This window comes from Misgurnus anguillicaudatus, chromosome 12 (assembly GCF_027580225.2).
Source record: "Misgurnus anguillicaudatus chromosome 12, ASM2758022v2, whole genome shotgun sequence".
Classification (NCBI taxonomy): domain Eukaryota; kingdom Metazoa; phylum Chordata; class Actinopteri; order Cypriniformes; family Cobitidae; genus Misgurnus; species Misgurnus anguillicaudatus.
In genome coordinates this window covers 26296833-26314556 of record NC_073348.2, presented here as the reverse complement: position 1 = coordinate 26314556, position 17724 = coordinate 26296833, and the positions used below count along the sequence as shown (strand labels likewise).

The 17724-nt window shown below is 38.5% G+C and overlaps 2 protein-coding genes across 2 annotated transcripts; both read right to left on the bottom strand.

Moving 5' to 3' along the window:
- Positions 1–34: 34 nt before the first annotated feature.
- Positions 35–10720, bottom strand: paxbp1 (PAX3 and PAX7 binding protein 1). The gene is made up of 18 exons (XM_055208550.2): positions 10328–10720; positions 9374–9508; positions 8992–9180; positions 8461–8679; positions 7422–7522; positions 6850–7070; positions 6194–6383; positions 5380–5503; positions 4267–4369; positions 4042–4157; positions 3755–3954; positions 2739–2889; positions 2509–2630; positions 2213–2289; positions 1689–1755; positions 1419–1565; positions 841–995; positions 35–696 (listed from the first exon to the last, which is right to left on the bottom strand). The coding sequence occupies exons 1-18, from the start codon at positions 10587–10589 to the stop codon at positions 579–581; spliced, it is 2697 nt and encodes an 898-aa protein (XP_055064525.2). The 5' UTR covers positions 10590–10720; the 3' UTR covers positions 35–578.
- A 154-nt stretch (positions 10721–10874) lies between these two features.
- On the bottom strand, positions 10875–14921 carry LOC141369065 (tripartite motif-containing protein 16-like). Its single transcript, XM_073874234.1, has 6 exons — positions 14503–14921; positions 14127–14222; positions 13327–13560; positions 12545–12704; positions 12373–12432; positions 10875–11932 (listed from the first exon to the last, which is right to left on the bottom strand). The coding sequence occupies exons 1-6, from the start codon at positions 14779–14781 to the stop codon at positions 11391–11393; spliced, it is 1371 nt and encodes a 456-aa protein (XP_073730335.1). The 5' UTR covers positions 14782–14921; the 3' UTR covers positions 10875–11390.
- Between the last annotated feature and the right edge of the window lie 2803 nt (positions 14922–17724).

Genomic DNA, 17724 nt, shown 5'->3' with positions numbered 1-17724 from the left:
CAATAAAATATGAAGACAATAACAACTACTGGAATATCCATTAACACTTTATTTATGCAATGACACATTTCAGGGTTCAAAAAACAAAAATATTAAAGGTATACATTTTTACTGGATTTCTTAAGCAGCATGTAAATTCGTTTAGAGATCAGGTTGGCACGTCAAAAGTTGTTGAAGATGAACATGGACGCTGGCTCATTTTGAATGTCTTTTATCATTGTTTGCTCTTAAAGAATTTAAGTCAATCTGTAAGTAATGCAGGTAACGGATGTCACAATTTAAAAGATCTATTAGAGGACCTTGTCTGTTAAAAAAATTAAGTAAAAAGTGGAATTGTCTCCACCGGAAGGGGGATACAGAAGTTTTTAACACACCACAGGGTACAAACCCAGGCAAACACGCTGTGCTGGGACACCAGTGGCAGTTTCCATGGATTACGAATTCCTACACAAGACTCCCTCAGCTTCAAAATGAAGGAAAAGTCTTCAGCCACACACAAAATGTACAATATTCACAATATTTACAAGGTTAGGTTCATCAAAAAACCAGTATGTGGGTCAGCTACCATGCCCTGTTGGTCATTTGGTCTCAAGGAGAGTTTTTATATCTTTAATGCCATGTTCTGACGCAACTGCAATCACATGATCTAAAGCGTTCAGTCGTCCCAGAAGCCTAATCACCTCCTTTATGTGTTCCCTGTAAAAGACATAAATGAAAGTGAAGGACAGATAATAACACTTTATAAGGAGAATTGTATGAATTGTATGCATTTTCATTTTAGATTCGTGTGGCATCTTCTGAGGTGTTATGTCCTTTCAAAGGTATTTAAAACCACTTTACCTGGCTTTTCTTTTCTCCACATCTGATCCAGCCACACAGCTGCGGTAAACAGAGCTGGCAACGTGTTTCATGTATCTGCAAAAGTTCTCCAGCTGAGGAAGAGTTTGTTGACCCTTCAGACTGCTGAACCACTGAATGGGAAAACACTCCACCACCTGGGGCAGCAAACCGTAAACGGTTAAAGGTGCAGACGACGACAACAATGACCAAAATCTTATTTCATGGTATGTGTATTTTACAATATATGTAAACAATTAATTTCCATTCAGGGAATTAAGTAAGGAATAATTGACGATGGGCCCTTGAATTATAAGAAAATAATGCACACCCAAAGTGGTAATGCACCGCAGGTGTGCATTATTTTTGAATGAATCAAAGGACCGGAGTGAATTATTCTGCTTATACCACAGTTACCAAAAATATTGCTCTGGTTAGGTGTGCGGTTATTGAAAAATAATTAACACTCATGGAACATTTCTCAGCCAATCAGAATCAAGCATTCAGTAGACCCGTGGTATAAATGTTTAAAACTCATATCTGGATTGATAGTTTAAATATGTAGTGTTTTTTAATTGTACCCTGCGACATTTCTCCACACATTCCTCTCTGACATCAATGGATTGTAGGGCTGAGAGGATGTATCGGTTCAGTGTGCTGTCCACGGCTAGCTCCTTCAGCACCAACTGGGACAGGATCCCATCCCACATAAGGATATTCCCCAGTAACTGAGCATATGAGAGAAAGAGACAGAGAGATGCACACAATAATTACATAAGCATACTTGTGCATGGCAACTAATTTAGAATATAAACATCATAATGTCAAGTGCAACAAAACAAAAGCCATACCTTCACGCAAGACCAAAACTGCCTCTGGAAGAAGAGGTATGGAGCAGAGTTTTTGTTTTCCATAACACTGAACCAAAGAAATTGAAAGATGTATAAGCATTACATATATAATTTTATAATTACACTGGATTATATACATTATATGTATCAGCATATATTGCATCGTGTCCATGTCTTTTTATTAACATCAAGATTTCTGTTACAATTCACATGACTGTATTAAAGGCGGGGTGCATGATTTTTGAAAAACACTTTGGAAAAGGGAGCCGGGCTGAGTACCAAAACCCACTTGTAGCCAATCAGCAGTAAGGGGCGTATCTACTAACCGACATCGGTGCCTGGTCTATGGTGTGGGTCTATCAAAAGAAGGTCCAGATTCTATTGGGTTAGGGGCGTGTTTGTTTAGGTGATTTCAAATATCAACATTGGCTTTCATAGATCATGCACCCCGCCTTTAAGTAACAGTGTGTAATGTAAGTGCTATATGTGAAATGAAAGGCAACACACATGACTTTCAAACTCACTTTTTGGGAAACAGAGGTAAGAAAATGTCATCATCGAGGGACCGTTGTATTCGTACGAGTATGGTCTTCAAAAGCTCCTATTAAAATAAAAAAGCAGGAGACATTTTATGAGTTGTTGTCTTAAAGCTAAAACTCCACTGAATTATTACATTTGTAAGTTGCTTTCCCCAAACACTGTGGCACCATCAAAACGCTGCTTCGATTAAGCATTCTGATCAAAACAAAACAGCAACAACTGCTCAACCAATAGCAGCATGAGTTTGGGGTGTGACTTTAACACACAAAAGTTAACTGACCTGCGTGTTGCGGTTGTCGCCATGCAGCACAGTGGGATAGTCTTTGATCAGCCTTCGCATGAAAGTCACCAGTCTGGATGTCTGACTGCTAGAAAGGGGGTCCCATACTTGATCCGTCAACACTGAGAGACAAACAGGAAGGGTACAAATAATTTTTAAGGTTATGTGCTATTCTAAAAATGTATAAAGGTTGAATACATAAATAAACTGAACCATGTGAATCTACAGACCTGCCAGTTTGGGAAGGATAACTCTTTCGACGATAGCAGGGAGCAAGCCGTTATCAACATCATCCTCTTGCTTCACGGCGCTCTGCTCGTCACAACCATAAAACAGCAAAGACTCGAACCATAGCATGTACTCGAAGTTTGGACAATCCACCTGCACAGAGAGATTCAAAAACTGTCACTTAAGCAATTACAGAGTAAAACGTTAGTCAGGGTTGCCATTTTACACAGCAAATCCCACCCAAAACTGGCCAATCACATTTTGAGAGGGGTTCTCTTTTTAAAAACATGTTACAGGGGTGAAATCTGGATTTTTGGCAGGGTTCATCTGCTAAAATTCACATTCCCAGGGCTAAATTTAACATCGGTTCAACCCACAGACATGAGCCTGAAGCAACAGTATTAAAGGGGACTTTTCACAAGACTTTTTTAACAAGGTGAAATAAATCTTTGGTGTCTCCAGAGTACGTATGTTAAGTTTTAGCTTAAAATATCATATAGATAATATATTAGAGCATATTAAAATTGCCACTTTGTAGGTGTGGGCAAAAATGTGCAGTTTTGGGTGTGTCCTTTTAAATGCAAATGAGCTGATCTCTGCACTAAATGGCAGGGCCGTGGTTGGATAGTGCAGATTAGGGGGCGGTATTATCCCCTTCTGACATCACAAGGGGAGCCAAATTTCAATGACCGATTTTTTCACATGTTTGCAGAGAATGGTTTACCAAAACCAAGTTACTGGGTTGATCTTTTTCACATTTTCTAGGTTGACCGAAACACTGTGGACCCAATTATAACATTTAAACATGGAAAAAGTCAGATTTTCATGAAATGTCCCCTTTAAACCAGCCCAATTCCTCTGGAAAACCACAGACTTGGCAACCCTGACTAAAGTGTACCTATAGCTCAAATGGTAGATTATGCACTTGTAGATGCACTGCTGCAAGCATTTTCTGAATGCAGTAATGTAAACATTAAGATAACGCAAGACCGGTTTGATCAAAAGGCATCTTCCTCACCTCTAGCGGAGACCATGAGATAAGCTGCAGTCGAATAAGTGGGTTGAAAAGTTTGGGCAGACAGAGATTGATGTAAGCGTCCCTGTAACTGGTAAAATACAGCTTCCTCCAGGTCTCAAAGTGAGATTTCATGCTGTTCAGAGAGTGGAAATCCTCCACCACATCTTCAAAAACCTTCTTCGATTCTATAAAAATTCGATCTGGAAATGGGACCACAAGGAAACAATATTATCCCTGTCATTTGAAATCAGATCAGATATTGTATATCCTAAAAGACATCATCTCACCTCTCTCTAGGTTGAAGCTGTTAATGTCAGTAGACGTCTCTTCGTCGTCACTGGACAGCCCCTCCTTATGCTCGGCTCTCTTGCCGTTCTGCTCTCGTGCTTGCCTGCGTCGAGTTCTAAATGAAACAACAATATTTAATTTAACCAGACATGACCAAAATGAGTTAAATCAATGTTTATATACCATAAGAAAGTAATATAAAAGCAAATATTAAAAGCACTTACCGCCTGGCTTCTCTTTCAGCTATCCTTCTCTGCTTGGCGAGTTCTTGATAAGCTGCACGATCACGTCCAAATGAATCCAGGTTAGGGGCCATAACAGCCTTATCTAAAACAGAAAGAACTGATGTTAAAATCTAAAAATGAACTTTGTGCTATTATTCAACATTTACATTTGTAAAACACCCACTCATTGATGTACTACAGTACATACATTAAATCAAACTTAAAGGAAAACACCACCGGTTTTAATATTTTACTATGTTCCCACATCAGTTTAGACAACTCAATAGATACCTATCTTTTTCAATGCGTACACTTAATCTTTGTCCTCATGGATCCAAACAGGGATGAACCCAGAAGCCACCAAACACTTCCATGTTTTCTACTTGGGCGCTGTAATGTTGAGTAATTTGAGCGAGAGGTGGAGTAGTCAGGAGTGATGCTGTTACTGCGCACCGAGGTCGAAGTGCTGCAAACTAAGTGCTCTTCCGCCATACAATATAGTTCTCATTTTTTTCCGCTTAAAAAATTGCCACATTTTATTTTGTGCCACCATACTTACTTGTGTAACTACTCATGTAACAGTCTTTAAATAGGGAAAACATGGAAGTGTTTGATGGCATCCAAATGCATCCCGGCCTGGATCCCAAGGAATGAATGAGGCCAAGCCAAATGCCAACACATGCATGACACACTGTACAAAGACCAAGTGCACGCATTGAAAAAAGATAGGTATGTATTCATTTGTCCAAGTTGAAGCAAGAACATAGTAAAACACCAAAAAATGGTGGTTTTTTCTTTAAACTAGTAAGAAATGTACACGTCTGATTTGAAAATGTGTGGTTCCTTTTTAGAAAATCTGTGGCAAGATGGAAATCTTCCATCCAACTTACCGGTTCAGCATCTTAGCAATAGATTAGATTCAGTGAACACAGGTCATTGTTTTAAGCAGTCAGCTTTACCGAAAGCCACATACACTTTAATTTGTGCATATTTATGTGATATGCAACGAACTGTTACTGTAAATAATACAGTCACAGCAACTAAAGGAAGGGGGGGGGTGGAAATCAATGAGACCATTCAAATAAAAAATAAAAACCTTCAAGATGGACTGACTTGAAAGGCTGGAAAACTCCGATGATTCATCTTTAATATCATCCTGTCTTCTCTGGACCAGACGGGACGCCTGTTGCCGTAGTAACTGATGCATGGCGGCCTCAAGCTCCAGAATACCAGGCACCTGAAAGATATGATGGCTTTTGTGACAGCTGAAAAACAGACAGGTGGCCGGAAACCAAAACGGGGGTGGGTGTGTTCTGCTGTGGCATGGGAGACATCTTTGATAAAACATGGTCATGCCCTCTTTTACATTAGCTTCTTCCCACCTTATCAAAGTAAGAACAGGTCGTCAGTGTGTAACCAAATGCAAAATGTATGTCTAGCCTGTTAGCCTGTATGCCTATCAAACAAGAATAATAACTTGATCTTTTTTTTAATTGAAAGAGACATCAACTATTAAAGCTAGCTTTATGTTACTTCTCCATGCCCCACCAAAGACACCATGATTTGTGTACATAGCACCTCTTTATCTGAAAGAAATGAAGCCATTAGGGCGTATAACGAATAAAATACATGTAACCATTGGTCAGACTCAGACAGAAAGCCCATCATGATGCTAAAGTTTCCATCAGCTGAGAAAAAATAAATAAATACCACAACCAATGTAACTGAAATAATGTCTTTGTCGTGAAAATGCAAAGTAAAAAAAAAAAACATTTTTACATTTTCAAGTCTGAAAAACTACACAATAACAACATAAGCAATATCAGATGACATTTAAAGCCAAATCACAATCCACATGGGGAAAAAAAAGAAACCAAATCAAATTGGTTAAAAAAAGCATAAGCATGAATCATAAGTTCATTCTCACCTTTTCGCTGAAACACTCAAGCAAGTCTCCAACATACCCTCGCATTTCTTGCAAGAATTTATATTTGTCTGCAGCCTCCTGCGAGGAGCCCTCCAGGAGCTGGATGGTCTTTTTAGAGGCCTCCAGCTCCTCCTGGATCTGCTCAAAGCGCCGGGCGTTGGAACTGTGACCCTGACGCATGAAGTTTAGCCTGGTGCACAGGAGAGTCAAAAAGAAATTCATTATTAGTGAATTTTGGGGGAGTCACTGAGGTTGCACATCTCCTGACAGCAGATGCTGACACAACCGATCAGAATGAAGATTATTATGCCTTTCGTAAGCAGAATAATACACTCCATCAGTACAAATAAATCCACCTTATCCAACATACAAGACAACCATAACTAACTAAAAAATGTGTAAGGTGCTTAGATGTTGTGGTGCATCGTCACACTGTATGTCCACAATGGAGTTCACCCCCAACTGTTGTGTGAATAGTGTGTGAGACGTATATCAGGACATTCTAAGGCAGTTTAAACCCAACAAACTTCAATGCCTATATTAAGGAATTATCCTTTCATTGATGGGAATATGGTGATATTCCCTAGGATTATCAACTGAACTGGGAGATTGAGGGGTTACAGTAACCGCCGATACGAGGGCAGCTCAGACCGTACCTGTCTTTGAGACGTTTCTTTACCAGATCTGTGGTTATTGGGGTCAGGTCACTAGAGGGAATAGGATAGGGGACTGAGGCCTCCACTTTCAATGAATTGTTGCCGTCTGTTCCAACAGTCGTGGCTGCGTAGGCAAAAGGCATGGCGTAGGAAGCTCCATAAGGCTGTGCGTCATAACCGCCTTGATAATACATGGTTGTGTCCTCTTGGGTGGCTTGGACCTAAATTATCAACACAGGAAACAAAATCACCATCAGTTTCCCGTAACACAGAGTTTCTATTGGAAACATTACAATAATCTAAAATAAAAAAGTAATAAAAAGGAAAAAAAATCAGTGTTTATTGTTCTGAATGCTACTGCCTATCTAATGTCAGTACATACAGGTGCCAAACTTCAAATGTTTATGTGGATATTTGCATGCATACATGCTTCCATCTTATGATTTAACAAATACTGGCTATTATTGCTGTGATATGACAATTGGTAGTAAAACTGTTTTTATTTTATTTTTTGGTACTAGTATGAAATACTGCAATATTGGTATTGTGAAAAAGTTAGTACCCTGACTCACCTGAGGGATGCTAATGCCTTTTCTGATCTGTTCCTGCTCCCAGCGTCTCACTTCTTCATCTTGTCCATCATCTAGAGCTTCGTCATCACTTCCTTCAATACCTGAATGACACGAGCATACACACACACACACAAAAAAGCAGGTCAGACCTTGTTTCAAAAAACACCTTTTCCTAGTACTCACACATCTACTTTGCTTTCTTGTGTAATTGGAACTGACTTTCCTATATTTACCCTGTACAGATTTGACATTTCCACAAGTAAATTGTGACAGAATTGTTACTACTACTTGTTCATGGGTACAAGGTTCCCACACCTTGGTTAACTTCAAATTCAAGGACCTTTCAAGGACTTTCCAGGTCCAATACCCTCAAATACAAGGACTAAATGTGGGGACACATTTCAAGTGAGAGCAAGGTTACATTGTGTTACCTTTAAAGATACATTGTTACAGTTCCCTTTCGAGGGAACTCGCGTTGCGTCACTGTGGTGACGCCTACAAGTGTAAGCGCGTCTGAATGTGTACATCAAATTCGACCAATGGTAAGGCTTAACGACAAAGACAAGGTGACGTGTGAGCTATGTAGTATATTGCTATCTGAAATATTGGCGTTACAGGGACGCAGGAAGTATGGCAAGGAAGACGCAGCATCTCAGTCCCTTCTCAGGGAAAACAGTTGCATACTTAACCCGAGAAGTTTTCATGTGTAAAAACACAATTATGCAAAAAAGCATTTTGGTATGAATCAACATTCGCATACATAAGATATAAGCATTTAAAGCGAACAGTTTAGCATGTGTGCTTAAAAAGTCAAATTTTTATGACATTATCCTACAATACATAGGGAATTATATAGATTTTTTTCCCCAAAAAAACTTCTTGCAAAAAATAGATTCAAGCACTTTCAATGACCTGCATCTATGTATGTATATTTTCAAAAACTTCCCAGAGCCTTGAATTGTTTTCCCCCAGACTCACAAACTTTCAAGGATTTCAAGAAACCCGTGGGAACCCTGCACATCATGCGTTTCACACTGACCAATCTCCTCTGCTATTTTCTGCCTCTGACTCTTCTGCTTGACGCCACTGAAGACAATTCTCTTCTCATCGTCGTCGTCACTGCCGCCCTGCTCATCCTCGTGAACAAGGCGCTTGTTGGTCGCTTCAGGCTCCACCATTGGGGCTTCACCTCCGAGCTCTCGAGCCATCTGCCTGCGCTTACGTGCAGCATGGATGAATGCAGCATCTGGGATCTCGCCTGGGGGAACGCATTAAAACATATTATTAGTGTAAACATTGAATGACTGGGCATTTTCACATGAACCACAGTTTCGTCAGAATACCCAGTCCGTAAACTGATCAAAGTGATCTTTGTTTGTAGATATAAAAATGCAGATTGGAGATTGCATGCAGTGTTTGACAACATTCAATGTTTGAACACAATGCCTATTAGTGGAAGTTCATGATGTGAATGACAGTCCCTGATGTCGCTAAACATCAAAAACAGCCTAATCATGCTGACTTCTACTGTGACTTGCTTTGGCCTTGAGATTGTGATGATGGCGCTCGCCTGGTCTGAGGGAGCTGAGGGCGGACAGATTCTGGCTGAATGCTCCACTTCTAACCCCACCCTTCTGATCATTTTCCTCGTCCTGTTCCTCATTGCTGTCCACCTCCATTTCCTCTTCTCCCTGCTCACTGCTGGCTCTGCTGCCCTCTAAGGGCTCTTCTTTAATTGCCAGCTTCTGTGCAGGTCCACCTGGAAAAAATAAACCAATGGTCAACTAACAAACAAGTGTGTGTTGAAATCGTAGATACTGTTAATACTATTGGGGGCTCGTCCGGGATATAATATTTACAATACCATTTACAAAAATCTATTCAGTTTGTATATGTACACCACCTATTGTGATTGATATAACCTATATGATATTATGAAAAAAACGAAATACCATCAAGTCGTGTGCTTTGGTCCTGTACGAAACTGCCGGTCTTTTCCAAATCGTCCTTGTATTCTTTCTTCAGCTGCTTCACAATCTTTTTGCTGTGGTTGGATTTCTTCACACGAAACACTTCAGTGTCGTCCACTAGTTAGATACATAAAATACATGCAAGTGTGAAAGTCTGACATTCGCAATGACTCAAAATCCTTGTACCAAGTAAATAAACGAACACTTTGAATAAGATACAGGGTTTCCACACCTTAGTTAACTTTAAATTCAAGGACCTTTCAAGGTCTTTCCAGGTGCATTACCCTCAATTCAATGACTAAATGTGGATACACATTTCAAGTAAGAGCAAGGTTACATCATGTTACTTTTTAAGATACATTGTTACAGTTCCCTTTCAAGGGAACTCACGCTGCGTCACTGCGGTGACACTTTGGGGACGCCTCCAGGGGTAAGTGCATCTGAATGTGTATATCAAATTCAACCAATGGTGAGGTTTAACGACAAAGACAGGGTGACACAAACTTTTTGCATTAAATAGATTCAAGCACTTTCAGTGACCTCGATGTATGTATATTTTCAAAAACTTCCCAGGGCCTTGAATTTTTCCCCAGATTAACAAACTTTTAAGGATTTCAAGGACCCGTGGGAACCCTGAAGATATCAATGGCAAGTTCTACAGTGCACAGATGATGATACATCATCTAATATTGCTTTTAAAAGCTGTTTTCTTGAAAAACTTGTATATGCGATGTTGATGTTTTTTTTTTTTACATAAACGTAACGTTAGTCATAAAAATGATAATGAAGTGGTGGTATTCAACAACTTTGGTAATAAAAGGAAGTTTGATGACGTCAGCAAAAACAACACAAACTTCATCTGATAACGAATATTTTTGGTGTGCACGTTAAGTTATTTTAATTGTGCGATAACTGCAACAGCTCATAATCATGTACCTTCCTCATCTTGAAAGCTCAGCAGACTCGCTTTTGGTTCCTCTCGGTTCTCCCTTTTCTTCTTCTCTTTGTTGAGTTTGATCTCACGGGACTGAAACCCGTTACCGTGATTATTTAGCACGTTAGGAGCGGAGCAGGTGGTGGGCTCGCTAGATTTCGCCGAGGCTTCAGCTGCAGGCCCTCCGGACTGCTGAGCGTCTTTCTCCTCATCCTCAGAGTCATTGCGACGCCTAAAATTGCACCTTTTAGCTTTCTTAAACATACTGATGTAATATGAAGCGCATTTACAAACGTGTTAACAGCCTGGTGTGGATATTTTCGCAGAGCGCCAAAAATAATGACAAGTCCACCATTTTGCCGTTGCCGGAAGAGTTTATATACATCTGCGTGTTCTTTGTAGTTGGAGAGTGACCGCTAAAACGCGTTCCTGACACCTAGAGGTGCCGCCCTGAATAGCAATTTAGATGTTCAAAGTTTAAGTGTTACTTTTACAAACCTTAATAAGTTAGTAAGTCAACCCCCTTCATATGGTATAAGAAAATGTTAAAATCTGTCATTTCCTTTATGCACTTATGTAATTATGATGACAGTGGTAGCAAATGCTTTATTGTAGTAGTAGTAGTAGTTTTTTTGTTGTGTGACTGTGTTTTATTTATATGGGTTGACATTGGCATTAAAGATATATGCGCAAACATACATGAAAACACACTTTTTAAAGTTTTTTTAGAGTGTTTGAATTTTATTTGATGTTAATTATGAGGAAAATTAGTAACAATTTATTAAAGAATTTGGACATGTAATTAAGACATATAAGCATATGAGAGGTAAAGGAGAAATACATAACTTCACATAAAATCAAAGTGACTACAATTATTGAAAAAAGAAAATTAGGGTAGGTTTTTTTTACGATTATTAGACAAAGAATGCTAATGATTTTACTTTGTTAATATCTGTCAATTTAACATCTGTCTAAATTCTAAATTAAAAAAATATTAGATTCACTGTTATTTATCATGCAGCTTAAAGCTGAGATATAATAATAGTTACAGAATCTCTTTATTATCTACATTGTTAGATCACACAGTTTCAGTGTTGTTTTTTCAGAAACCGCAAACCCAGGATACAGAAGCTGACTGAATGTGGTCTGGACTTTGTGAATGAGGGTCATTGTGTCAGAAATACTGTAGAAGGCCAAAGTTCCTGCACCGTGGTCCACATACACTCCTATCTTAGAGGAGGAGACTACAGGGCAGATACATTTTTTGTTATTGTGCCAGAATTGAGGCTTGTCTGAGGCACAGCATAACAATTTCCAGGACTGATTATTACATCCAAAAATACATTCATTACTATTGTCTTTCCTGCTGATGCTCTTATACGCTACTGATACTGACACCCAAATATTCGCACTCCCACTCCACTCAACCTCCCAGTAAGAGCGTCCAAAGACTTTCTCTCTACACAGCACCTGCGGACGAATGCTAAATCTGTCTGGATGATCAGGATACTCCTGGTTTGTGCCAGTGTTAGTAATGACAGTGTTCCCATTAGAAAGACAGAGGTTTTTAAAGGCTGTGTTTGTATCCAGGCTGAGCTGACACTTATCTATAAGAAAGAAAGAATTTGTAATCAAAAAATTTACAAACTGTATTGGATTAGTTCATGTTAGCTAATGCATTTAAGTGTAAATCCATCCTAATAGCACAGACGAACACAGAAGCAGCAAAACCAAAATAACTTGCTTCTGTTCGCTAAAGAATAAAGTCATATACACTCAGGATGAGGGTGAGTAAAGTCTTCCAATTTACTAGTCCTTTAACAAACAGAACCTTACTGTAAAGTGTTAACAAGAAAATAATGTTACATTTTTTAAAGAACTTCTGGTATTTTAGATTTTTGTTGGTGTGACTGCATGACTGTGTATATGTGTGTAAACTGACTGACTGAATTTTGGAAACATATTTTGAATTTGTTATTGCTATTATTGCTATTGCATTTTCATTGGATGTTTGTTATACAGTATTTTACACATTTGTAACACTTACATTGCAAGAAGTCCTTCCTGGTTTTGGGTTCAGGGATGGGGACAATTTCTAAATATTTCACTAGAAGTGTGATGTTTTAATGCAAAGAAAAAAATAAATGTAATGTAAAAAACAATTTACTCAACACAAATGTAAAAGTATACCTTTTGAGTTATAACACTTCAGTTTTTACCTCGTTCAGATATAATTTCTATCTCCTCTTTGCAAAAATCTTCAAGTTGTCCTCTTAGCAGTGTGATAGCTTTTGTAACATCATCAAAAGACAAAAAAGAACTGACAGTGATGTCAGCTAATTTTGTGGATTTAGGAAGCACAGTGAGAGTCTGGAAACTCTACAGACACACAAAGAAACACAATATTACAAAATTATATTTTACTCAAATGGCAAATACAACAAAGTTTATGTAACACTCATATACAGTAGTTCAACCAAAAATGTCTATTAACACCTAACATTATTTTATACATTAAACAATCAATAAGCTATTAACAGAAGAAAGTCCAATCTGTTATTTTATCAATCATCAAGCAAAGCTATCAAAAGACAGCCCTAAATAAAGTGCTTGAGTCATATGGGCTTCCTTAACAAAAATGTTATTCTAATCATTTTGGAACATAACAGCTCCTGTGGCCGGTTGCATAAAACTTTAAGACTAGTCTTAAAAGTTAGTTCAAGACTGATCATAACTGTTTTAAGTATGTTACATAGAAAGGTAGATTGGTCTCATTTAAATCCAAATAATAAAACTAATTAGCCCTAACTAATTGCTAGTTAGTCATGCAACCGGCCACTGTTTTATATGCACTTTTAGAGACTTGCTGTCACATTCTGCTAAACATCTCTTTAAAAATGCCATATGGGTTAGTAGTACCACCCTAAATGATGCCAGAATTATTACAGAGAACTATTCCATTAAAGTCAACTGTAACAACAAGCTTTTCTGGAGCGTTTACCTGAAGAAAATAGATGTCATCATTTGTGAATGGAAGCTGCTCCAGGTCAGCATTTCTTCTCCCCAGATCATCAATGTCATGCTTCAGTTGCTTCATAAATCCTTCAGCTCGACTAACTGCAGCCTTCTCCTGATCTCTGATCAGCTGTGTCACTTCACTGCGGCGTTTCTCAAGGGAATTAATAAGTTCAGTAAAGATCGTCTCACAGTTCTCCACTGCTGCCTGGGCAAAGCGCTGTTAGGACACACAAAGAGACTTCTGTTCTCATCAGGTTATCAGTTATGATATCTCAAACAGCCTATAACAAGAAGTGGGAATTGAGGCACTTGTATGGTATATAGTGGTAAACAATAGTGATTAAGATTAATCACATTTTACACAAGCAACACACACATCTCTGCTACACTTAAACTATTTTAGAACTTACCATTCTCATACACCAAAAGTGCTGAGATGCAAATTTTGCACCTTACGGGTGAGGTTAAAGGGATAGTTCACCCAAAGATTCTGCATAATAATGTTGTTACAAACCTATATAAATGTATTTGTTGTGATGAACATGAAGGAAGACTAGAATGACATCTTGCTAGTAGCTGACAATTTACTGGAAATGCTTAAGCTGGAATATCGAGGAGCAAGGAAGTAACCATGCATAGTTAACTGAGCAGTTGGTTGTAATTCGCAATCTCACCGCTAGATGCCGCTAAAATCTACACACAACACTTTTAAAATTGACATTTGACTCTGCCTGTGAAAACTCTAGTTATTTTTGTGATTAAATGTTTTCTTCATTAACTCACCTTGTGTGACTCCACAGCATCTCTCAGCTCCTTAAGTTTCTCCTCTCTTTGCTGGATTTTCTCCTTAAATTGTGTCTGTTTGTCATCCAGCTGTTTCTGTTGAACAACGAAGTTAAAGCAAACTTTAAAATGTTCTTTAATTTATTGTCAAAGTAGCGCATTTAATTAGCAGCGCAAAGTCATGAAGCTTGTCTGTAGATGCAAGTTGCAACGCTTTAAGATAAGCGGATGACGTCAAATTGCCGCGAGAGCGATTCGAAAGCAGCATACTCCGTTTGATTTCCCGAATCGCTCTCGCAGTACTTTGACGTCATTTGCCTGTCGGTTCTTGCAGCGCCAAATGAAGTCGAACACACCTTGTTTTCACATGACATACCTGTTTAATTTTCCTCTCTGCCGAAGCCTTTTCTGTGTCATGGTTTTTGTGTTTGTCCATCACACACATCAAGCAAATACATAGATTGTCAGTGCGACAGAAAACATCGAGCGGTCTGTCATGCTCATTACAGATCAGCTCATCCAGTCGTCCTGTAGCATCTATCAAATAGTGCTTCTTGTCTTTAAATAAATGTTCGTGTTGTTCCAGATGATTTTGACAGTAAGAGTTTAGACCAGGGCTCTCAAGTCTCACGCATTCACCGTGAGACTCACGCATTTCAGTAAGTTCACACGCTCACACGCCACACCTTGTATTTCTCACGCTGAAAAAATAAGAAAACTTTTCCCACTCTATACAATTAATGAACGAGGCACAGGAGAGAAGTTCTCTGCCGAGTTCATATCTGTCGAGCCGCGGACACGTGCTGCGTCCGAAACAGCCTACTACTTACTATATAGTACGCGAAAAGCAGTAGGCGAGGCGAGTAGTATGTCCGAATACATAGTATTCGAAAAACAGTATGCGAAAAGTACCCGGATGACCTACTACTTTCGGTTAGATTTTGCAGTGTGCATACGATGGACGCTTCACTATCCCATGATGCCCCGGGAGAGGAGTTATCCAACGAAGAAGACGGGGCATGCGGTTGTTTTCGCGCTAAAATGACATGACGTGATGACGACGTATGTCACGTGATGTAGCAACATGGCGGATGTAGTACGTCCGAATCTCATTCATACTACCAGGATTCATACTATACAGTACCTACTGTTTTAACGCTAAGTAAGTAGGTACTTCATCTTATTCAGTACCTACTATACAGTATGCGGTTTCGGACGCAGCCACGGTCTTCTTCTTCTTCTTCTTCTTCTTATTTTATGGCAGTTGGCAAACAACGTCTGGTTGCATTACTGCCACCTTCTGAAATGGAGTGTGGGTCTGAATACTATTGTTCCTACACTTAAATTATCCTTATTAAACCAGTTTTCCTAAAAAATAAAAATAAAAACTTAAAACATAAATCACTAGATTTCCTTTGCAATATTTCATTTATTTTCAACGGTATCTCTTCATCTTCTAGCTGATGGATTAAATGCTTCCTCTCATTACTATATTTAGTACATACCTCAATAGCATGTTCTATGGTATCCTGTGTGTTACATACACTACACCTCCCATTATCATGTTTTTTCATTAAAACTAATGTACTATTTAATCCTGTGTGCCCAAATCTCATTCTTGAAATTATATTTTCTTCATTTATATTTCTGCAAGTACTTCTACTCACCCCCACTATTTTTTGGATACTATATAATTTCCTACCGGAATGACCATTATCCCACATGACTTGCCACTTCTCCTTTATCTTTCCTTTTATGATTGATTTAACTTCAGCTTTACTGTAATTAATACTTAAATTTATATTCTCCAATTCAGTTGCTTCTTTGGCATTCTTATCAGCCAACTCGTTCCCTACTACTCCTTTATGTGCAGGGATCCATACACATCCAACTTTGACTCCATCTTTAATTAATTTACTTGCCATTTGGACAATTTCTATAACAATGTCTTGCCTAGATTGTGAATTAATGTTCTGAATACTTATCAAAGCTGAAGCTGAGTCAGAAGCAATTACCAAACTTCTTGGCTTATTGCTTTCAGCCCAAGAAAGCCCCAATACAATAGCAACTAACTCTGCTGTATAGACTGCTAAATTATAATTAATTCTTTTTTGGGATGCAATTTTTAACTTTGGAATAACAAACGCCACCCCCACTCTTGCCTCCCTTTTTGACCCATCTGTGTAAATTATTATTCTATCTCCATATCTTTCTCTTAAATACCTCTGAACCACATTACTATCTATATCCTCCTTCTGAGCTTCTTCCAAAAGATTAAGATCAATGGAAAGATCTTCAAGAGTCCATATAGGAGTTCTCGAAATTACCACAGTAGGACTTATATCCAATGAGGCTATTTCCATCTCATATGCTTTCTGTTTAACAGTCCATCCAAAACTGCTTTTCATACCATTCTGTCTCTCTTGACTCTCTACCAGTGTAGTTTGACTTAAATGGTCTTCCCTATGACCTCTAAGATTTGCCCAGAACACCAGACTGAGTTGGTCCCTTCTAAGGTCTAATGGCATCTCCCCCATCTCTACTTGGATGGCTGTCACTGGAGTAGTTTTCAAAGCTCCACAACATAATCTTAGACCTTGATTCTGTATTATATTTAGTTTATTTAAAATAGTCTTAGCAGCAGATCCATATACAATACACCCATAGTCAAAAACTGACCTAAGTCCAATATATATTGTTTGCATAGCACTCCTAGTTGCACCCCATTCCACCCCACGCAAACACCTCATTACATTCAATACCTTTTTACATTTTTCTACCATCTTCTGAATATGTATTGCCCATGTCATTCTTTTATCAAACCACATTCCAAGATATTTAAAAACCTCTACTCTTTCCAATTCCTTACCAGCTATTTGAATCTTTAGCTCCTGATTTATTATCTTCCTAGTAAAGAAAATAACCTTAGTTTTTTCAACTGATATCCTAAATCCCCACTCAATTGCCCATTTATGCACTATATCCACTGCTTGTTGCATCTTACTCACACTGTGATAGACATTTCTCCCCCTTTTCCACATTGCTCCATCATCTGCAAATAAAGCTACTCCAATATTTCTTTCTACATTTTTAAATATGTCATTTATCATTACTGAAAATAACAATGGACTAATAATACTCCCTTGAGGAGTACCATTTTCTACCTCATATACCTCACTCAAAACTCCGTTTACTTTAACTCTAATTCTTCTTTTAGATAAAAATGATTTAATCCACTTGAACACTCTACCCTTTACTCCCAACTTATATAACTTGATAAGAAGCCCCTCCTTCCACATCATATCATACGCTTTCTCGATATCGAAAAATATGGCTAATACAGTTTCTTTGTTTACTTGAGCCTTTCTTATGACATCTTCAAGTAGCACAATTGGGTCCATCGTCCCCCTACCCTTCCTAAAACCACTCTGGTAATTCTTTAACACATCCTTAGATTCTAATAAGAACACCAATCTATCATTTACCATTCTTTCCATGATTTTACCCAACTGAGATGTAAGTGCAATAGGCCTATAACTACTAGGCAATTTAGCATCTTTACCAGGTTTCTTGATAGGAATAATAATTGATTCCTTCC